A 24,575-nucleotide genomic window follows, 5' to 3' on the forward strand; every position below is an offset into this window, starting at 1 on the left:
TTCCGACGCACCATGATGGGGATCAGCCTAGCGTGGTGGAAAAAATACCGCGTCTGGGCCAGTGATTAGATGTGGTCGTAGGTTGTTTGAAAATGTAGACTGGTGCAGGGAACCAATATCCCTAGTAAGCCCTGGATGGGGAGTGGGGCATTGCTGATGTTCACCTGCCTGTCTATACAGAGTTCCTACTCTGCAAGGGGCGGCCCTGTCCGGATACCTTACCCTAAGATAGGGAGGTATCCCAATTTATGCCCTATAGGATAGTTCCCGACGTGTCACGTTTCAAGTGGTCTATCATCAGGGGGAAAATCCAAAATATGCAAAAGGTAAGCCTGCAGGAAGAATATACTTAACATGAGGATCTAGACAACAAAGAAAAAGGTTGTGTAACGGTCGCGTACACACACACACATGGGGAGGGAAGTGACCACTGCGCTCCACCCTTACCCCTGGCCCTGCCTACTTGCCTCGCGAGTCCTAATGACAGGGGACAACTGGACGGCAATCCCTAACTTGGAGTAAGTGCAGGGATGACAGACAGACAAACAGGACGTGAACGGACCGAGTCAATACCAGGAAAGCTGCAAAGTACAAATGGAGCAAGCAGAGAATTGTCAGGAGAAGCCGGGGTCATAAATACCAGGAGAGCAGAGAAGTACAAGAGGAGTCCTAAGAGAGTAGTCAGGTGGGAGCCGAGGTCACAATACCAGGACGGATGCGCAGTACAGGAGGATCAGGCAAAAGGATGGTCAAGGAACAGGATCAGGTAAGTATTCAGCAGTCCAACAAATACCAGGAACCTAGAAATTAACAGGCAACCTGTAGCCAGCAGGCTGCCTGTATTTATAGTGGGGAGTGAGGGTCATGTGACGTGGCCAGCGTCACATGACCGACAGACCGACCAGTCGAGCACCGAGTGATCAGCTCGGCGCTCAAGGCAGACTTAGGAGCAAGGAGCCACACAGCTAGTAAAGCCGCCCTGGGAATGAGGTCAAACACAGAACCTCATTCCAAAAGCTAAGCAACAGTTCTGCGGGCAATGGGGGACCGAGTGCACCTTCGGAACCCCATGACAGTACCCCCCCTTTTACGAGGGGCCACCGGACCCAAGACTTCAGGCGATGGCTTTTCAGGGTGTTCTAAATGAAATTTACGAACAAGTCTAGGAGCATGAACCTCCCTGGCAGGTACCCAAGATCTCTCTTCAGGTCCATACCCCTTCCAGTGAATCAGGTACTGCAAGGAATTACGCACCTTCCTGACATCCACTATTTTAGACACCACATACTCGACAGCATCATTAACAAGAACTGGCGGAGGCGAGGCTTTTGATGGTACTACCGGTTCAAAATATTTTTTAAGCAGAGATTTATGGAACACATTATGAATGTGGAATGACTCAGGCAGCTCCAACCTAAAAGATACCGGGTTAATCACTTCCGTGATCTTATATGGTCCAATAAAACGAGGAGCAAATTTTTTAGAAGTTACCTTGAGAGATAGATTCTTGGAGGACATCCATACTTTATCCCCAACCTGAAAGTTTACCCCCCTTGAACGTCTCCTATTGGCCTTGAGTTTTTGAGAACATTGAGCCTTTTCTAGGTTCGATTGAACCCGGGCCCAAACTGTGCACAGTTCGGAGGAGAGTTTATCAGCTTCAGGGTTAGAGGAGGAAACAGACGACCCAGAATGAAAACGGGGATGAAAACCATGGTTACAAAAGAAAGGGGAGACCCCAGCAGAAGAATTGACACGGTTATTCAGAGCAAATTCAGCCAACGGAAGGAATTTGACCCATAATTGCTGGTCATCAGCAACATACAACCTCAGGAATTGTTCCACAGACTGATTAAGGCGTTCAGTCTGCCCATTACTCTCTGGATGGCAGGCGGAAGAAAAAGACAACGAAATTTTACATCTTTGACAGAAGGCCCTCCAGAATTTGGACACAAACTGCACACCCCTGTCCGAAACAATATTTTCCGGGATACCATGCAATCGAACAATTTCTTTCACAAAAATGGACGCCAGGGTTTTGGCATTCGGGAGTTTAGACAGGGGAATGAAATGGACCATCTTGCTAAACCTATCCACCACTACCCACACTACAGTCTTACCCTCCGCCAGCGGTAGGTCAGTTATAAAGTCCATCGAGATATGGGACCAGGGTCTACTGGGAATGGGTAGGGGTCGTAGGTTACCAGCAGGGCGAGTCCTAGGTGTCTTGGACCTGGCACAAACTTCACAGGCTGACACATAGGACTTGACATCCCTAGTTAGAGTGGGCCACCAATAAGATCTAGAAACCAGATCCTTAGTGCCCTCAACACCCGGATGTCCACAAAAGGCAGAATCGTGACACTCACCCAACAGCTGGAGACAAAATTGTACGGGAACAAACAACTTATCTGTTGGGGTGGATACCGGTGCCAGATGTTGTTCCGACCTAATGCGAGCCGAGATATCCTGGGTAAGAGCTGCTAAGAAGATTTTTGCTGGTAGGATGGATTCAGGTGGTACCTCAGTAGGTTGAAAAGCCTGGAAGCTCCGAGATAATGCGTCCGCCTTCACATTTTTACTTCCCGGCCTGAACGTGATGGAAAAATCAAAACGAGTAAAAAACAGAGCCCATCTGGCTTGACGGGGATTCAACCTCTTAGCAGACTCGAGAAACATAAGGTTTTTATGGTCAGTGACAACAGTTACACAATGCCTTGCCCCCTCCAGAAAATGCCTCCACTCCTCAAATGCCCATTTAATGGCCAGCAGCTCCCTATTCCCTATGTCGTAGTTTCTCTCCGTGGGAGAGAATTTCCTGGAGAAGAAGGCACATGGTCTCAGATTAGTGAGGCTGGCAGGACCTTGTGAAAGGACTGCTCCTGCGCCGTCCTCGGACGCATCCACCTCCACAATAAAAGGTTTCTCCTGATCAGGCTGGATCAGAATGGGAGCGCTACTGAATGCCTTTTTTAATTTTTCAAATGAAGAAATGGCCTCAGTAGACCAATTCTCCAAATCCGCCCCTTTCTTAGTAAGGTCGGTCAACGGTTTAGCAATTACGGAAAAATTCATAATAAATTTACGATAGTAATTGGCGAAACCTAAGAACCGTTGTAAGGCCTTTAAGGATGAAGGTCTTACCCATTCCTTAATTGCTAGTACCTTACCAGGATCCATCTTGAAGGCGTGAGGAGTCAGAACATGCCCTAGAAACAGAATCTCCTGCACACCAAAGACACATTTCTCTTGTTTAGCGGATAGCTGATTCTCCCTCAACACCTCTAATACTTGTCTAACATGAGACACATGGGATTCGAAGTCAGGAGAGAATATCAAAATGTCGTCAAGATAGACAATAACAAATTTACCTAAGAATTCCCTAAGAATGTCATTCATGAAGTTTTGGAACACAGCTGGGGCATTGCTGAGTCCAAAAGGCATCACTTGATTTTCAAAGTGTCCTACCGGAGTATTGAACGCCGTCTTCCATTCGTCTCCCTCCTTGATTCGGATTAGATTGTATGCCCCTTTCAGGTCAATTTTGGAAAACCAGGTTGCCCCCAGGACCTGGTTAAATAAATCCGGAATCAATGGGAGGGAGTATCTATTCTGGACAGTGATTTTATTTAATCTCCGGTAATCGATACATGGCCTAAGACCACCATCTTTTTTCTTAACGAAGAAAAACCCCGCCCCCATAGGAGAGACAGAAGGTCTAATATGCCCTTTACCAAGGCTCTCCTTAATATAATCTTCCATGGCCTTGCGTTCGGGCATAGAAAGATTATAAATTCGTCCTTTAGGAAACTTGGCCCCCTCTACTAGCTCTATGGTACAATCATAAGGTCTATGGGGGGGTAGAACCTCTGGGGTTGGTGATGAGAATACATCAGAATATTCTCTAACAACAGAGGGTAAAGTATCAGACTTTACTGAGACCCCAGCCTGTACCACGGACAGGCACGAGTCACACTTAGGCCCCCATCTCACCAACTCCCCATTGGACCAATCTATAGTGGGGTTATGTAGTCGGAGCCAAGGCAACCCTAGTACCACCTCAGCAGGTAGGTTCTCCAGGACTAGAAGCGAACATCTCTCTGAGTGGCACACACCCACGGTTAGAGAAATCTCCGAGGTACATAAGCTCACCGTACCACCAATAAGAGGAGTAGCATCAATAGCCATGACATGGATAGGAGTTGGTAAGGCAAACATAGGAATACCCAATCTAACAGCATACTAAGTGTCAATAAAGCTGGCCCAATAAAGCTGGCCGCTGAGCCAGAATCAATAAAGGCCTTACCCGCCCATTTAGTTACTCCCAGAGAAATCGTAATGGGTACCGAAAGCTTACATTTAGAAAATTCAGGGTGTACCTGGTCTTTAGGTTGCCTTGCCTTAGGAGACTTGACAGAGAGGACCTTCTTAGGACACTATTTGATCCAATGGTCAGAATCTCCACAGTAAAAGCATTCTCCACGTCTGCGGCGAAGATTCCCTCGGGTCATGCCAACCTGCATGGGTTCCTCGGTGGAGACCTCAGCATTGTCTCTGGGATAGGCCTCTGGCTGGACCACCATCTGGGAAGAGAACTGTTGTTCCTGTCGTCTCTCTCTAACCCGTCGGTCAAGTCGGACAACAAGGGTCATCATCTCCTCTAAGGTCTCTGGAAGTTGATAACTGACCAGAAGATCCTTTAATTTATCAGACAGACCTGACCTGAACTGACTCTTCAGGGCTGGTTCGTTCCATCCTGAGGGGACACACCACCTTCTGAATTGGGTGCAATAATCCTCCGCTGGTAAATTGCCCTGAACCAGTGCCTTTAGAGCCGTCTCGGCTACTAGAGCCCTGTCTATTTCATCATAGAGGGTACCTAGGGCCTGAAAGAACCCCTCCACAGAATATAAACAACTGGCGCCAGCAGGTAAAGAGAACGCCCAGTCCTGGGGATCACCCTGTAATCGGGAAATGATAATGCCCACGCGTTGACTCTCGGGGCCAGAGGACACGGGGCGCAAATGGAAGTAAAGTTTGCAACTCTCCTTAAAAGAGAGAAACTTCTTCCGGTCTCCAGAAAAGGTTTCTGGGAGCTTAATCTGGGGCTCAAAATGCGGACTGGAGGCCTGAGGAGTGGAAGAGCCTTGCCCTAACTCAAAAGAGCTGAGTTTTTCCCCTAACTCCTGCACCATCTGCGTCAGATTAGAGACATAGTCAGTCAGGGTCACCAGAGGATTCATAATACAGTGGTTATTGGGCCTGTTAATCTGTAACGGTCGCGTACACACACACACAGGGGGAAGGGAAGTGACCACTGCGCTCCACCCTTACCCCTGGCCCTGCCTACTTGCCTCGCGAGTCCTAATGACAGGGGACAACTGGACGGCAATCCCTAACTTGGAGTAAGTGCAGGGATGACAGACAGACAAACAACAGGACGTGAACGGACCGAGTCAATACCAGGAAAGCTGCAAAGTACAAATGGAGCAAGCAGAGAATTGTCAGGAGAAGCCGGGGTCATAAATACCAGGAGAGCAGAGAAGTACAAGAGGAGTCCTAAGAGAGTAGTCAGGTGGGAGCCGAGGTCACAATACCAGGACGGATGCGCAGTACAGGAGGATCAGGCAAAAGGATGGTCAAGGAACAGGATCAGGTAAGTATTCAGCAGTCCAACAAATACCAGGAACCTAGAAATTAACAGGCAACCTGTAGCCAGCAGGCTGCCTGTATTTATAGTGGGGAGTGAGGGTCATGTGACGTGGCCAGCGTCACATGACCGACAGACCAACCAGTCGAGCACCGAGTGATCAGCTCGGCGCTCAAGGCAGACTTAGGAGCAAGGAGCCACACAGCTAGTAAAGCCGCCCTGGGAATGAGGTCAAACACAGAACCTCATTCCAAAAGCTAAGCAACAGTTCTGCGGGCAATGGGGGACCGAGTGCACCTTCGGAACCCCGTGACAGGTTGTAAGACCCGGGGGGTTATTTACCGGATTGTCTGCCAGTGTGGAAAATAATATATAGGCAAGACAATCCGGGAATTTCGCAGGCGAGTAGGGGAACACCTAAAGGATGTGGCCAAATTCAAGGACACTCCTGTGGCAAAACACGCCCACAACTCTCATAATGGCCATGGACGTCTTTCTTTCATGGCCATTGACAAAGTAAATTCACCAACAAGAGGTGGTGACTGGGACAGAATTATTTTACAAAGGGAGGCCAGATGGATATATGATCTTAAGACCATGGCCCCCTCAGGTCTCAGCTAAATTTTGTCTGTTTTTTGTAATTGGCAACTTTCCCATTGACTTCTCTAGTCGCCTCATCATTCGAACACATTACACACCCCGATCCATCAGGGGGAATAATAGGGCGTACATTTCCACCCTAAACACCCTTAAGTATCTAATGAAAGAATCTTGCCTAGTGCTTCCCCTCCTTACCCTCCCCTCCCCCCCTTTCCATCCACCCTATTATCTATTAATGTTCTATTAATGCTCATATTTATGAATATATTGCTCTTTGGCTTGCTATTATAGGAGCATTTATGCCTCTTAAACTGTCAGCCTGCACAAAATGCTATCTTAACACTTACAAGAGCGCTGGCTATCATGCCCGCTCTGTAGCAGCTGATATTTGACGTCCGAGCATTTCCCGGCGTCACTCAGCTGCCAAGCAACAAGAGCTGTGTTCTCCCCACGTGACCGGATGCTGCGCTCCACTGCCTGGTGCGTTGCGGTCCATGCGATGGCCGCGCCCGCTGGTGGAGCGTGGCGTCCCGGTCATGTGATTGGATCATCTGGATCGTCCTTATGGCGATTCGGCGTGCAACTGTAGACATCAATTCAGCTGCCCCAGAGGTGCCCCCCAAACAATTTGTGGGGTCCTCCTCTTCATAGGACCATCAATGTCCTGCTCTTTATAATCCTAGAGATCCACTGATCTAAGGTATGTCCCTGTTTAGTCTTTTTCATAGTTCTCAGTATGTGAACCTTTTTCTTTGTTGTCTAGATCCTCATGTTAAGTATATTCTTCTTGCAGGATTAGCTTTTGCATATTTTGGATTTTTCCCCTGATGATAGACCACTTGAAATGTGACACGTCGGGAACTATCCTATAGGGCATAAATAGGGATACCTCCCTATCTTAGGGTAAGGTATCAGGACAGGGCCGCCCCTTGCGGGGTAGGAACTCTGTATAGACAGGCAGGTGAACATCAGCAATGCGCCACTCCCCATCCAGGGCTTACTAGGGATATTGGTTCCCTGCACCAGTCTACATCTTCAAACAACCTAAGACCACATGTAATCACTGGCCCAGACACTGTATTTTTTCCACCACGCTAGGCTGATCCCTATCAGGGTGCGTCGGAATGGTAAGACTGTTCCATACTTTTTAAGCCATACCTCAATCATCTGTTTGTGGTGCTTATTTTCTTAAAAGGTCTAATAGTAAAAGTTATATTTTAAGCTCCCTCATATCCTGTATTGTTCTCTAAATTGTTAGTGGGAGCGCCCCTATTTAAACATCCACTACCCTACACATGGTTTCTTAAAAAATCCCAAATTTACCAAAAATTTTGAAAATTTGCTAATTTCGAAATTTCAATGTATCTGCTTTTAAAACAGAATGTGATACCTCATAAAATATTTATTACTTAACATTCCCCATATGTCTACTTTATGTTGGCATCATTTTGTAAATGTAATTACATTTTTTAGGACGTTAGAAGGCTTAGAGTTTTAGAAGCAATTGTTAAAATGTTTAAGAAAATTTCAAAAACCCACTTTTTAAGGACCAGTTCAATTCTGGAGTCACTTTGTGGGGCTTAAATAGTAGAAACCCCCCATAAATTACCCCATTGCAGAAAGTACACCCCTCAAGTTATTCAAAACTGATTTTAAAAACTTTGTTAACCCTTTAAGTGTTCCACAAGAATTAAAGGAAAATGGAGAAAAAAAATTATAAGTTTCACTTTTTGGGCAAATTTTCCAGTTATATGGGCACTATTTTGGTTTACATCTGATTTTTTGTCACTCTATATTACGTTTTTTGTGAGGGGAAAAAAAATGGCTGTTTTGGCACAGTTTTTATTTTTAGTTTTTTACAACGTTCATCTGACAGGTTAGATCATGTACTATTTTTATACAGCTGGTTGTTACAGACGCAAGGTTATCAAATATGTCTATTTTCTTTGTTTCTTTGTTTCAGTTTTACATAATAAAGCATTTTTGAAAAAAAAGGATGTTTTTCTGTCTTCATTTTCTGAACGCCATATTTTTTTAATTTTTACGCCTATCATAAAAATGTTTTTTTGCAGGAAGAGTTGACGTTTTTATTGGTACCATTTTTGGGTACATAAGATTTTTTTGATCATTCATTATTACACTTTTTTGGACAAGGTGACCAAAAATGGGTTGTTTTGGAAGTTTTTATTTATTTATTTTTACAGTGTTCACCTGAGAAGTTCGGTCATGTGATATTTTTATAGTGCAGTTCGTTATAGACGTGGCAATACCTAGTATGTATACTTTTTCTTATATTTTGAAGTTTTACACAATAATATCATTTTTTAAAACACAAAAATTATGTTTTAGTGTCTCCATAGTCTGAGAGCTATAGCTTTTTCATTTTTTGGCTGATTGTCTTAGGTAGCGACAATTTTTTTATTTATTTCACCTTAATACAATAATAGCATTTTTGAAACAAAAAAATTATGTTTTAGTCTCTCCATATTCTGAGAGCTATAGTTTTTCATTTTTTGGGCAATTGTCTTATGTAGGGGCTAATTTATTGCGGGATGAGGTGACGATTTTAATGGTAACATATGCTTTTTTTATCGCTTGGCGTTGCACTTGTGACAATTTTTTTTTTTACGGTGTTAATAGTATGGGGTGGATCATGTGATATATTTATAGAGCCAGTCATTACAGATGTGGCGTACCTAATATGTGTGTTTTTAAATTTTTTATTCAAATTTTTATTATAAAATCTGGGGAAAGGGGCATTTTTTTCTTTTTTTACTTGAAACTTTTTATTTTTATTAAAAACTTTTTTTTTTTTAAACTTTATTTCTGTTCCACTTTGGGACTTCAACTTTTGAGGTCTAATCCCCTCTGCAATGCATTAGAATTCATCTGTATTTTAATGCATTGCCTGTTTTTGTATTACACAGAGTAATACACTAACAGGTTGAGGTTACCTAGGAGACCCAGCCTGGGGCTTGATCTCCTCAGCCCCCATAGAAGGCATTTGGCAGCCTCAGCATCGGGCTGCCTTGTCACCCATCGGGTCACCGCCACAGCAGCGCAGGGACCCGATGGGCTCCCTCACCCACTGCAAACCCTTTTTATGCTGCGGTCAGCGGGGTAATCCACCAGCTTTGGCTTTTACAGCGATGCCGGCGGATACAGCAGTGATCTGGTGGGCACCTGATCACCATGATGTAATAGTACGTCCAAATGCGGGAAGTCACTTGCCGCCATGACGTACTATTGCATCATGTGTTGGGAAGGGGTTAAACAGTGCAAGTTAAGCTAAATAAAGTAAGAAGTTTAGAACATTGCTTTGGGGAAATAGGCAAATGTCCACAAATGTCCAGACTTCACAGTACCCCTGTTCCAGGGCACTGCAATTTATCAAAACTAGTGCAAATAAATACTTGCTTTGTTGCCCATAGCAACCGAACAGATTGATCCTTTCATTTTCCAAAGGAGCTTTGAAAAATAAGTGGAATCTGATTGCTTGATAGACAACGAAGTCAATTTTCATTAGGACTAGTTTTGATGCGTGTTTTCCACAGCAGATCAAATGATAATAATTTTTAAATGACCGCCTTTAATGGATATATATTCTTTCTCATATTTTCTCTTATAGGATGTACAGGAAGTCTTGCAAAACAACTTGTATCTACATATAATGAGTCAACAGTCACCATTATGGACCTGCCAAATATTGTGCAAGCAGCTAAGAAGCATTTTGTAACAGACGAGCAACAACAGATACATTTCCTTGAAGGTGCAGTATATAAGACACTACTAGGTATAGAAGAAAGGAAATGGCAGCAATGGATGACATTTTAATTTGTGTATTGTTTTCCTAATTCTACATTTAAATTGTGTGCATAAACAATACAGAATTGCTGTTAACCCCTTAGTGACCATCAAACTACTTTTTACGGCAGTCACTAAGGGACCTTAGGCTGGGCTGCCGCCTTTTTACAGTGGCCGAGTCTAAGTGCTGCATGGAACAGCTCTTACATGAGAGCTGCGCTCCTGCTCTAACGGCCTGGACAGGCAGATCTGTAGATCCAGGCTATTTAACCTCTTAGATGGCAGGGTCAATAGGACCAGCCGCATCAAAGTGATTTAGAGGGAGGGGAGCTCACTTTACCTCCGATCGGCACCCCACAAATGAATTCATGTGATGCTAATGTCTGTGTATGCAAGCTCTGGCCTAATGAAGGCCCCAGGCCTGCCTTCAGTGTGTCTTAACAGGCTGCACCTCTCTGATCAGCCGGACAGTAAAATACATTGCACTGCATGAATAGTGCAATGTATTTTAGAAGGATCAAAAGATCGACTATTATAGTCCCCTTGTGGGACTAATAAATAGTTGAAAAAGTTTTAAAAAATCCAGGTATAAAAGAAACACATTTTTCCATTGAAAAAACGCCTTTCAATGGAAAAATTGAAAAAATAAAATCTCACATATTTGGTATTGTCACATCTGGACCCGCACTACACAATTATCATATAATTTATCCCGTACAGTGAACTCCTTGCAAAAAAATACAAAAATGACAGGATTGCTGGAATAAAAAGTTATCAAAAGTGTTATGTTCTACAAAATGATAGTCGTCCCACAAAATCAAACCCTCACAGCTCCGTAGAATGAAAAATATAAAAGTTATGGGTCTTGGATGTGGTGATGCATAGACATGTTCATTTAAAAAAAATGGGTTTTATTGTGCAAAAGTAGTAAAACTTAAAAAAGCGATATGTATCTGATATAGCTGTAATTATACTGACCCAGAAAGAAAAGTGATCGTGTGATTTATGCCAAAACATCACCACAAAAAAATTAAAAACATGGATTACAAGTGTCTACAGCTCCTGCCTACTGTAGTCAGCAGTTTTGCAGGGTCAAAACTGCTGACAGACTCCTTTTGAAACAGCTTTTTGAATGAAATGGATGTCACCCTTCCCAACTCTGGTGCTATAAATGGAATATTTTATGAGTTATTAAATGGACATTCAGAAAGGGTTCTTTTTTATTTCGATATTTGTGGGAGTGTTATCCCATTCAAATTTAAATGAAAGATACTGTCCCTCTGTAGCAGTTAGCACAGAGAGATAAAACTGCTATATAGATATTTAATCCATTGTCAGTTTATTGCTGCTTTGAGGGGAAGATGTTATAATTTGTATTATAGATACTAGCTGTAGAATTGGGATAACAGTATTACAGCTCTTTTGATATGCCTAGATAGAGATGCCCACAGAACAGCATTGCACATATAAGTGTGATGCTCTAATAGAATCATAGTGAATAGTCTGACTGAGAAAGTCAAGTGAGACTGTTTGCCATGCCAAAATCCAAACAGAGGAAGTTAAAGAGACAGGAAGAAAAATACAGAAAGTGACTTCAAAAACGTACTGTATATCAAGAAAACCATTGACTTAAAAAAAAACAAATCCTATAGAATCTTCATACTTTTAACATTTATTGTTAATTTATCTCTGTTTTCTGCATTTAATTATATTGATATCTTTTGCTTTTTTACCTCAGGAGACTTCTTTAATGATCCTTTACCTGAGGCAGACCTGTTTATTTTGGCCAGGATTATTCATGACTGGACAGAAGATAAATGCCTTAAACTACTGAAGAAGATTTACCAGTCTTGTAAACCTGGTGAGCTGCAATTATCAAAGTTGTATGTCAGTTTTGTGGCCTAAAAAAAGTCATGAGTCATTGTGGAGATGGCACAAAAAATTCTGACTTTTTTTTATAGATTTTCTGACACTCTTGTCACACTCTAAAGTTGGGTGAACATAGTAGAAGGCGCTTAGGTACTTGAGTCCAATACTTTTACAATGATCTACACCAATAGAAAAAGGTTCCTTTAGACAGGACGATACAGCGTTCCTTCCCGACAAGTGCCTGCTTCTCATTGGTGGAGAGCATTGCATTTACATAGGAGAAGAGTGATCGCTAATGCCATCGCTCTTCCTCATACTGATTAGTTGTTTGCCGGCAGCAGAACGTGTTTACACAGCACGATATGTTGCCGGCAAACAACGATTTTTGTGTTCACATGAATGATCTATTACTCGCTGAACAAGCATTTTGCAAGCAAAACGCTGTTTATCGAGTGATTTTTTTTTTTTTTCATGCAGCTCATTAATTCATCTTTTCTAGGCTGCAGATGGTGCTGTGTAAACCGTGATTTGTTGCACGGAAACAATCTGTATGAGGACAAGCGATTGCAGTAGCCATCGCGTGTCCCCATACAGTGATCACTGCATGTAAATGCAGCTCTTCATATCCACTGATGAGCAGGAAGTTATCGAGAGAATAATCCTTTCCTGATAATTGCCTGCTCAGACAGGCAGTATAAATATGCCTTTAGATTTCAGTTTGTGGTGCACAGACAGCACAAGATGCAAGAAATTTGCACCTCATAATAGGTTTGGTACATTTTATTCTGGTGAACCTTTTGCCTATTAAACATCACTTTTTAGTAAATGTGATCCATGATCTGTAGGCACATTACACTTTGTAGAAAGGCAAGCAAATCTTAATGGATTTGTGGATTTTTTCAGTAATTTTCGTAAAATGAAAAAATATTTACCGTACCATTCAATTTAAAATACAAAAAAGTGACAAAATTGCAAACTCCACAAAAACACTACGTATGAACATACTGTAGGAAGGCGCTAGGGTCTGTCGTTGACGGAAGGTATGTGTCACCGAGGTTCCTGGCCTCGGTGAAGTAGGAGCCGGTATTTTCAAGTGTCTCCAGGCTGGCACTTACTGGGTGTAGCCAAAGTGCTGGGTGGGTGGCTTCTCCCCACGCTCCAGGCCGAGTCTTTACTGGCCTATATCAAATTCAGCCAGCAGTCTAAAGTGCAGAGGGATTAAGATAGAAACATTTCCCACTCTGATTTCTGACAGGCAACGATGTACATAAGAAGTCATCAAGGAAAAGAAATGAGGGGCTTCATAGACTTTGATATGTAGAAGGTACTTCTAAACATTTGTGCCCTACTGTATACATACAAATGTTTTTATCTGGTAACCTACAAAGTACCGTACTAAGAAATATCCGCCTTGTTTTTAAGAAACTCTAATTTGAATGTGTTTCCCAGAAACCCAAGTATATGTAAATTAGTTTCCATAACAAAACAGAAAAGAGAGGCTATTGTGTGTAATGGCCAAGGCTATTCACCACAACTAGGCAACTTTGAGGCTTCCAGGCTCTCAGGTTCTTCTGGGTAGACAGATGGTCTTGTATTTCTCATTGTATAACCTTGTGGGTAGGGTTGAGCGAACCCTAACTGTAAAGTTCGGGTTTGTACCGAACTTTAGGATTTTTGGACCCCGGACACGAACCCAAACTTGTCAGTAGAGTTGAGCGAACACCTGGATGTTCGGGTTCGACGAGTTCGGCCGAACTTTCGAAAAATGTTCGGGTTCGGGATCCGAACTCGACCCGAACTTCATCCCGAACCCGAACCCCATAGAAGTCAATGGGGACCCGAACTTTTGGGCACTAAAAAGGCTGTAAAACACACCCGGAAAGGGCTAGAGGGCTGCAAAAGGCAGCAAAATGTAGTTAAATCCCCTGCAAACAAATGTAGATAGGGAAATGATGAGTTAACATAAAATAAATAAAAATTAAACAATATTAATTGGAGTGAGGTCCCATAGCACAGAATCAGGCTTCAAGTCACCCACCAATGGAGAAGGTCACTTACTATTATTTTGACCACAGCACCCAGACAAAGGAGAGAGGTCCCACAGCAGAGAACCAGGCATCATATCACCCACCACAGGAGTAGGCCACCATTTAGTTACTTTGACCCCTACACCCAGACGGAGGAGAGAGGTTACACAGCAGAGAATCAGGCATTTAGATCACCCACCACAGGAGTAGGCCCCCATTGAATCAGACCCTGGCAACCATGTCAGATGGCACAACCATCAGCTTTATATCAATCAGCACAGGAGAAGGCGACTTTGAAAGACTTTGACCCCTACACCCAGATGGAGGAGAGAGGTTTCACAGCAGAGAATCAGGCATCATATCAACCCCCACAGGAGAAGCCACCATTTAGTTACTTTGACCCCTGCACCCAGGAAGAGGAGAGAGGCACCACAGCACATATTCTGGCATCATATCAGCCACCACAGGAGAAGCCACCATTCAGTTACTTTGACCCCCGCACCCAGGAAGAGGAGAGAGGCACCACAGCACATATTCTGGCATCATATCAGCCACCACAGGAGAAGCCACCATTGAGTTACTTTGACCCCTGCACCCAGGAAGAGGAGAGAGGCCCCACAGCACATATTCTGGCATCATATCAGCCACCACAGGAGAAGCCACCATTTAGTTACTTTGACCCCTGCACCCAGGAAGAGGAGAGAGGCCCCACAGCACATATTCTGGCATCATACTAACCACCACAGCAGAAGCCACCATTGAGTTACTTTGACCCCTGCACCCAGGAAGAGGAGAGAGGCCCCACAGCACATATTCTGGCATCATATCAGCCACCACAGGAGAAGCCACCATTGAGTTACTTTGACCCCCGCACCCAGGAAGAGGAGAGAGGCACCACAGCACATATTCTGGCATCATACTAACCACCACAGGAGAAGCCACCATTGAGTTACTTTGACCCCCGCACCCAGGAAGAGGAGAGAGGCACCACAGCACATATTCTGGCATCATACTAACCACCACAGGAGAAGCCACCATTGAGTTACTTTGACCCCTGCACCCAGGAAGAGGAGAGAGGCCCCACAGCACATATTCTGGCATCATATCAGCCACCACAGGAGAAGCCACCATTGAGTTACTTTGACCCCCGCACCCAGGAAGAGGAGAGAGGCACCACAGCACATATTCTGGCATCATATCAGCCACCACAGGAGAAGCCACCATTGAGTTACTTTGACCCCTGCACCCAGGAAGAGGAGAGAGGCCCCACAGCACATATTCTGGCATCATATCAGCCACCACAGGAGAAGCCACCATTTAGTTACTTTGACCCCTGCACCCAGGAAGAGGAGAGAGGCCCCACAGCACATATTCTGGCATCATACTAACCACCACAGGAGAAGCCACCATTGAGTTACTTTGACCCCTGCACCCAGGAAGAGGAGAGAGGCCCCACAGCACATATTCTGGCATCATATCAGCCACCACAGGAGAAGCCACCATTGAGTTACTTTGACCCCCGCACCCAGGAAGAGGAGAGAGGCACCACAGCACATATTCTGGTATCATACTAACCACCACAGGAGAAGCCACCATTGAGTTACTTTGACCCCTGCACCCAGGAAGAGGAGAGAGGCCCCACAGCACATATTCTGGCATCATATCAGCCACCACAGGAGAAGACACCATTGAGTTACTTTGACCCCTGCACCCAGGAAGAGGAGAGAGGCCCCACAGCACATATTCTGGCATCATATCAGCCACCACAGGAGAAGCCACCATTTAGTTACTTTGACCCCTTCACCCAAACAGAGGAGAGAGGTTCCACATCAGAGAATCAGGCATCATATCAACCACCACAGGAGTAGGCCCCAATTTAATGGGACCCCGGCAACCATGTCAGATGGCACAACCATCAGCTTCATATCAATCAGCACAGGAGAAGGCGACTTTGAAAGACTTTGACCCCTACACCCAGACGGAGGAGAGAGGTTTCACAGCAGAGAATCAGGCATTTAGATCACCCACCACAGGAGTAGGCCCCCATTGAATCAGACCCTGGCAACCATGTCAGATGGCACAACCATCAGCTTTATATCAATCAGCACAGGAGAAGCCACCATTGAGTTACTTTGACCCCTGCACCCAGGAAGAGGAGAGAGGCCCCACAGCACATATTCTGGCATCATACTAACCACCACAGGAGAAGCCACCATTGAGTTACTTTGACCCCTGCACCCAGGAAGAGGAGAGAGGCCCCACAGCACATATTCTGGCATCATACTAACCACCACAGGAGAAGCCACCATTGAGTTACTTTGACCCCTGCACCCAGGAAGAGGAGAGAGGCACCACAGCACATATTCTGGCATCATATCAGCCACCACAGGAGAAGCCACCATTTAGTTACTTTGACCCCTGCACCCAGGAAGAGGAGAGAGGCACCACAGCACATATTCTGGCATCATATCAGCCACCACAGGAGAAGCCACCATTTAGTTACTTTGACCCCTGCACCCAGGAAGAGGAGAGAGGCACCACAGCACATATTCTGGCATCATATCAGCCACCACAGGAGAAGCCACGATTGAGTTACTTTGACCCCTGCACACAGGAAGAGGAGAGAGGCCCCACAGCACATATTCTGGCATCATATCAGCCACCACAGGAGAAGCCACCATTTAGTTACTTTGACCCCTTCACCCAAACAGAGGAGAGAGGTTCCACATCAGAGAATCAGGCATCATATCAACCACCACAGGAGTAGGCCACAATTTAGTTTATTTGACCCCTGCACCCAGGAAGAGGAGAGAGGCCCCACAGCACATATTCTGGCATCATATCACACACCACAGGAGAAGGCCTCTTTCAGTGATTTAGGCCTTTGGACCCAGACAGAGGAGAGAGGTCAGAGATTAGCTTCATATCCCCCAGCACAGCAGAAGACCGCTTTATTTGACTTAGGCCTCAGCACCCAGACAGAAGACAGAGGTAGCATGGCAGAGGTTATGGCTTCATGTCACCCGTTAGTTTAACCGGCCACTTTCATCTGGTTAGGCCCCGGCGCCCAGACAGAGAAGAGTTTCATTCAACTGTGGGTTTCATAAAATTTGTATCAAATAAAGAAGTGGCCCGTAGCACAACAAGACATGTTTTAGGCAGTTAATAAGGACTACTCTGCACAAGGGAGGGACAGGTCCTGTGGGATCCATGCCTGGTTCATCTTTATGAAGGTCAGCTTGTCCACGTTGGCTGTGGACAGGCGGCTGCGCTTGTCAGTAATGACGCCCCCTGCCGTGCTGAATACGCGTTCAGATAAAACGCTGGCCGCCGGGCAGGAAAGCACCTCCAAGGCATAACATGCTAACTCTGGCCACGTGGACAATTTCGAAACCCAGTAGTTGAATGGGGCCGAACCATCCGTCAGGATGTGGAGGGGTGTGCAGACATACTGTTCAACCATGTTAGTGAAATGCTGCCTCCTGCTAACACGTTCCGTATCAGGTGTCGGTGCAGATAGCTGTGGCGTGGAGACAAAACTTTTCCACATTTCTGCCATGCTAACCCTGCCCTCAGATGAGCTGGCCGTGACACAGCTGCGTTGGCGACCTCTTGCCACTCCTCTGCCTTCACCTTCCACCTGTTCCCCTGTGACATGTGGGAATGCTCTCAAGAGCGCCTCTATCAGCGTGCGCTTGTACTCTCGCATCTTACGGTCGCGCTCCAGTTCAGGAATTAAAGTGGGCACATTGTCTTTATACCGGGGATCCAGCAGGGTGGCCACCCAGTAGTCTGCACACGTTAAAACGTGGGCAACTCTGCTGTCGTTGCGCAGGCATTGGAGCATATATTCGCTCATGTGGGCCAGGCTACCCATGGGTAAGGACAAGCTGTCCTCTGTGGGAGGCGTATCGTCATCGTCCACCGTATCCCCCCAGCCACGCACCAGTGATGGGCCTGGGCTGCCACCCCGCTGTGAACTTGCGTCATCCTCGTCCCCCTCCACCTCCTCCTCCTCATCCTCCTCGTCCTCCAGTACAGTGCCTTGGCTGGCGACTTGTGAACCTGTCCTCTGCTGCTTAAACAAACCTCCCTCTGAGCCACTTCGAACAGACTGGCCCGAAAGTGTTAGAAACGAGCCCTCATCCTCCTCCTCCACCTGGGCCACCTCGTCTAACATCATTGCCCTAAGTGTTTTCTCAAGGAGACATAGAAGTGGTATTGTAACGCTGATAACAGTGTCATCGCCACTGGCCATGTTGGTGGAGTACTCGAAACAGCGCAGCAGGGCACACAGGTCTCGCATGGAGGCCCAATCATTGGTGGTGAAGTGGTGCTGTTCGGCAGTACGACTGACGCGAGCGTGCTGCAGCTGAAACTCCACTATGGCCTGCTGCTGCTCGCACAGTCTCTCCAGCATGTGCAAGGTGGAGTTCCACCGGGTGGGCACGTCGCATATGAGGCGGTGAGCGGGAAGGCCGAAGTTCCGCTGTAGCGCAGACAGGCGAGCAGCGGCAGGATGTGAACGGCGGAAGCGCGCACAGACGGCCCGCACTTTATGCAGCAGCTCTGACATGTTGGGGTAGTGGTGAATGAACCTCTGCACCACCAAGTTCAGCACATGCGCCAGGCAAGGGATGTGCGTCAAACCGGCTAGTCCCAGAGCTGCCACGAGATTTCGCCCATTATCGCATACCACCAGGCCTGGCTTGAGGCCCACCGGCAGAAACCACTCGTCGGTCTGTTGTTCAATACCCCGCCACAACTCCTGTGCGGTGTGTGGCCTGTCCCCCAAACATATGAGTTTCAGAATGGCCTGCTGACGTTTACCCCGGGCTGTGCTGAAGTTGGTGGTGAAGGTGTGTGGCTGACCGGATGAGCTGGTGGAAGCAGTGGAGGAGGAAGCCGAGTAGGAGGAGGAGGCTACAGGAGGCAGAGAATGATGCCCTGCGATCCTAGGGGGCGGAAGGACGTGCGCCAAGGAACTGTCCGCCGGGGGCCCAGCCGCCACTACATTCATCCAGTGTGCAGTTAGTGAGATATAGCGTCCCTGGCCGTGCTTACTGGTCCACGTATCTGTGGTTAGGTGGACCTTGCCACAAATGGCGTTGCGCAGTGCACACTTGATTTTATCGGACACTTGCATGTGCAGGGAAGGCACGGCTGTCTTGGAGAAGTAGTGGCGGCTGGGAACCACATACTGCGGGACAGCCATGGCCATCAGCTTTTTGAAGCTGTCTGTGTCCACCAGCCGGAATGACAGCATTTCAAAGGCCAGCAGTTTAGAAATGCTGGCGTTCAGGCCAAGGGCTCGAGGGTGACTCGGGGGGAATTTGCGCTTCCTCTCTAAGGTTTGAGATATTGAGAGCTGAACGCTGCTGTGTGATATAGTGGAGACACTAGTTGACGGTGGCGGTGGTGGTGGTGTCGGTGGCACATCCTCTGTTTGCTGCTCGGCAGGTGGCAACATTCCTCTCGAGGCGGAAGCCGAGGCAGCAGCGGTAGAGGGAGCAGGGGGAGCCTCAGCGAGTGCCTGGTTTTTAAGGTGTGTACCCCACTGCAGTTCATGCTTTGCATGTAGATGCCTGGTCATGCAGGTTGTGCTGAGGTTCAGAACGTTAATGCCTCGCCTCAGGCTCTGATGGCAGAGCGTGCAAGTCACTCGGGTCTTGTCGGTAGGACATTGTTTAAAGAAGTGCCATGCCAGGGAACTCTTTGAAGCTGCCTTTGTGGGGCTGGGTCCCTGTTGGCGATGTCCAGTAGCAGGCGAACTCTGGGGGCGGCGGCTCGTCTGCTTTGGCCCCCTGCTCCCTCTTTGGCTTCGCTGTTGTCTCGGTCTCACCACTACCTCTTCCTCTGAACTGTGAAAGTCATCGCCACGACCTTCAGTCCATGTGGGGTCTAAGACCTCATCGTCCTCTGCATCGTCTTCCACCCAGTCTCCCTCCCTGACCTCCTCCTGTTCAGTCTGCACACTGCAAAAAGACGCGGCAGTGGGCACCTGTGTTTCGTCATCATCAGAGAGTCGGTGACTCTGCTGTGGTGGTATTCCCATGTCCTCTTCATCTGGAGACATAAGTGGTTGTGCGTCAGTGCATGGTATGTCTTCCTCCACTGGGGAAGGGCTAGGTGGACGCCCCTGGGAAACCCTGGAAGCAGAGTCTTCAAACAGAAGAAGAGACTGCTGCATAACTTGTGGCTCAGACCGTTTCCCTGATATGCTTGGGGGTGATGTGACAGACTGATGGGCTTGGTTTTCAGGTGCCACCTGTGCGCTTTCCGCAGAAGACTGGGTGGAAGACCATGTGGTGAACGTGCTGGAAGCACTGTCGGCCACCCAATCGATTAATGCCTGTACCTGCTCAGGCCTTACCATCCTAAGAGCGGCATTGTGCCCCACGAGATATTGCGGTACATTCTGCCGGCTAGTTGAGGGAGTTCGTTCCCTACTGTGTGCGCCTGGGGCCGAACGGCCACGTCCTCTACCAGCAACAGAGGCTCCACGGACACCACCACGACCGCGTCCTCGTCCCTTAATAGTATTTTTCTTCATTGTTGCGATTCAACTCGCACCACAATGAAATATATTATTTTTTATAAGCAAAATCCCCTCACTGGAATACTTTCAGTCTTTTGACTGTATGGATTACAGATGGAATGACTGTTATATGTGAGTACCGCTTTCTTTGACAGATTCTAGTATGGGTACATATATGTTTTCCCAACCCCAGCACATTAGTTTGCTAATTCCAGATGTATGAAACGCAGGCCTAACTGTATATAGTATATTGAACGCCAGATAAACTAACTTGGCCTTTTTTAAATAAAAAAAATTCCCTCACTGGAATACTTTCAGTCTTTTGACTGTATGGATTACAGATGGAATGACTGTTATATGTGAGTACCGCTTTCTTTGACAGATTCTAGTATGGGTACATATATGTTTTCCCAACCCCAGCAAATTAGTTTGCTAATTCCAGATGTATGAAACGCAGGCCTAACTGTATCTAGTATATTGAACGCCAGATAAACTAACTTGGCCTTTTTTAAATAAAAAAAATTCCCTCACTGGAATACTTTCAGTCTTTTGACTGTATGGATTACAGATGGAATGACTGTTATATGTGAGTACCGCTTTCTTTGACAGATTCTAGTATGGGTACATATATGTTTTCCCAACCCCAGCACATTAGTTTGCTAATTCCAGACGTATGAAACGCAGGCCTAACTGTATCTAGTATATTGAACGCCAGATAAACTAACTTGGCCTTTTTTAAATAAAAAAAAAATTCCCTCACTGGAATACTTTATGGCTTTTCACTGTATGGATTACAGGTGGACTGGTATTAGTAGGGGTGACACAAGCACACCCAAGTCCCTGATGTAGGATTTCTATGGCACAGACCACTATTACAAGTGATTAATGGACGTTGGGAGAGATTGTGCTGCAGCACTAGTCCCAAGATGGCCGCCGCCTATCAGCCCAGTAACATGTGCCACAAAATGGTCTGCACAACCTTTAAAAAAAATAGCCTTGGACTGTGCTGCTAAATCGCTATTGGTCTGAATCCCAGGTGTAGATGTCTGACTTGTTTGGAGCTTTGGAATGCACACTGTGGCAGCTTCTGCTGCAGCACTACAAGTCGCAAAATGGCGGCCGGCGGTCAGCCCGGGTACATGTGGATGGAAAAATCACTCTGGCCACTCTAAAAATAGCCAATCCCTATCAAAAAAGCAGCTCAGCTGCAGTTGTTCAGATGAATCACAGGTGGAGGAGAGAAATTTGCTTCCAGTTATTCAATTATCCCTGCCTATTCTCGCCCTAGCATCAGCTGCGTCTAACCCTGTTCTATTCACATCGGGAGTGAGCACGTCCCGACGTGCGCACAAGCTTATAAGAGGCTGAGTCACATGCTGCACTTGGCCAATCACAGCCTTGCCAATAGTAGGCATGGCTGCGATGGCATCTTAGGGCAAGTAGTATGATGCATGTTGATTGGCTGCTTTGCAGCCTTTCAAAATGCGCCAAAATACATGCCGAACGACGAACCCGAACCCGAACTTTTACGAAAAAGTTCGGGTTCGGGTCCGTGTCACGAACACCCCAAAATTCGGTACGGACCCGAACTATGCTCGAACTGTTCGCTCAACACTACTTGTCAGTAAAAGTTCGAGTTCGGTGTTTGGCGAGTTAATGGCGCTTTTTGAAAAGCTGCAGAGCAGCCAATCAACAAGCATTTGACTCGTGTGCCTTTAAAAGCCATCACAGCCATGCCTACTAATGGCATGGCTTTGATTGGCCAGTGCAGCATGTGACCCAGCATCTATATAAGCTGGAGTCACGTAGCGCTGCACGTCACTCTGCTCTTACTAGTGTAGGGATTAGGATGCTGCTGCTGTGAGGGAGAGAATAGGAAAAAATCTGTTATCAGAAGTGCTTGTTATATCAGCGATCTACAGCGATTTTGTTTTGTGGGTGCAGTGCACCATTTTTTTTACCCTGCCCTGAGCCCAGTGACACAGAAAAATAACTTTTATCCGTCTGTTAGTTAGGTGGACGTCGGCGGCCATTTTGTGCAAGTTCAGTGCAGCATATTTGCATTTGTGACAGTCAAATGCAAGGTTTAAATACTGCAGTTATATTCTTGGGACACCACCAAACATTAGGATTTTTAACTTAGCTACTCTGTCACATTAATTTCAAAGGGAATTTCATCAACTAAAGAACGTGACTTTTAAAACTTACCTTTATTATATTAGAAAGGGTATAGGTATATATATACCATTTAAATTGTGCACTGCAAATACTTGAATTTCTTTACAGGGGAGTCGTAACCTCTATGAAGACATTCGTAGTGAAAGGATAGAAAAACAAGTTCAGAGGAAGGGACCAAGGTCTTATCAAGAGGGCACGGCTGACCAAACTTACCCTAGTTGCCCTACAGACTGCTCAGCCCAGGGCAACCCCCTGATGGTGGAGGTTCCCTGTCCCCGAACCTAGTACTATCCGGTCCCTAATAGACCCTAACAAGGGAAGGATAATTACATACAGAGTGTCAATGGTTATCCCAGTAAATGGATGCCACTGCCACTCTCTATAAAGAGAAACAAAACCCTGAAGCGTTTCACCTAGAACTTTTTAGGCTCATCAGGGGGTGATCTCAATACAGAAATAGATAAACCAATTATGATACTAGGTGTGATCCTTAGCTCCAAGCAGAATGCAAAAAAGGTTTGTGGACCACCAGGAATAGGGCTGTCCCGCTAAAGATACCTAAAGGGAATGTATACAAACAATCAGTATAGAGCCCATGTCCTTCAGAGAAAGTATCTATTTATATCACAAGGTACATCCAAACAAGAAGACCGGGTCCTACTTACATGTGGACAAGTGATGAAGTCCCCACACAAACCAAAATGCTTGAGCCATGGTATATCTGGCCATTGTAGCGCTATTTATTCAAGTCCGTGCGCTTCCCCAGGGATGACATCCGGACGCCGGAGGCTTACTTCCGGCGTCCGGACCGCACTCTGCAGTGCATACCTTCCTATCTACGTCACTTCCGGTGACGTGACACGCATCGTGAACCGCATATGGTTCAATGCCGAAACCGGAAGTTCTTATACGTCACCTCCGGATTCGTAATTGAACGCATACTGGGAAGCAAATTGTCTATAGGAGTGTCGGAGATAGCGTAACTAAAAATTAATAATCGGTTAAACATGGGACTATTGATCAGATAGAAATTGCCAATAGACTCGATGTTTTTTATGAAAAAAATGGCACTCACAAAAAGGCCAGAAAAGTGATGGGACCGTCACAAACAAATGTCTCCCATAGTAGTCATAGGTATACAAAGGAAAGGATAACAATCACTTGGGTCATCTTCCTAGTAAAAATATGGGAAGGGGGAGGACACCAAGTTAGGAACAATATGGTGAACTGATATTCGCTCACCAATTACAGGATGCTTCTCGCATCAATCGGGCCAGTTAAAGGGCCATATAAAAAGTTTTTTTGATTATTACTGAGGAAAGATATATATTAGCGGAACAGGAGAATCAGATAAAGCATGTAGTTTAATCTTTCATTAAGCCCAAGGGGGGACTGGGACTGAAATCGATCCATGCTGTTTCTTTTTTGAGGATCTTCTTGTCCCAATCACCTCTCCTTTCAGGAAGGGGGACCACCTCAAGAACAGAAAAACGAGAAGAGCCTACATCACTCATATGATAGTTATTAAAATGATGAGCTACAGGCGTGTCTTTTAATTTTTTTATTTCATTAATGTGTTCGCAGATCCTTCTTCGAAATTCTCTTTTAGTTTTGCCTATATAGTCCATAGGACATGTACATTGGCAGATGTATACAACGCCTTTCGTTTTACAGTTCGCCAAGTCCCGGATAGTGAAGGGACGTTGTGTGACAGAGCAAATTACTGTCTTTAAGGTGTTGATAAAATTACAGGCTTTACAAGATCCGCATTTAAAGACGCCCAGGGGCTTACGGTCTAGCCAAGTACCCTCTCTTTTGGGACCCTCATAGTGACTATGAACTAGTCGATCCCATAAGCTCCTGCCTTTCCGGTAAGTAACTTGTGGATATTCCTTAATCACCTGTACTA

The 24,575-nt window shown here is 45.9% G+C and overlaps 1 protein-coding gene across 2 annotated transcripts in view; it reads left to right on the top strand.

Annotated features, from left to right (window-relative positions):
• The window catches only part of LOC120994863 (acetylserotonin O-methyltransferase-like), a 248,960-nt gene that overhangs the window by 137,068 nt on the left and 87,317 nt on the right, over positions 1 to 24,575 (top strand). For both annotated transcript variants that reach the window (XM_040423729.1, XM_040423730.1), the window contains exons 6-7: positions 9,879 to 10,019; positions 11,793 to 11,915. In XM_040423729.1, coding sequence (XP_040279663.1) covers positions 9,879 to 10,019; positions 11,793 to 11,915 — 264 coding nt within the window. The remainder of the gene's footprint in view (positions 1 to 9,878; positions 10,020 to 11,792; positions 11,916 to 24,575) is intronic.

The sequence above is a fragment of the Bufo bufo genome, chromosome 3, assembly GCF_905171765.1.
Source record: "Bufo bufo chromosome 3, aBufBuf1.1, whole genome shotgun sequence".
Taxonomy (NCBI): Eukaryota; Metazoa; Chordata; class Amphibia; order Anura; family Bufonidae; genus Bufo; species Bufo bufo.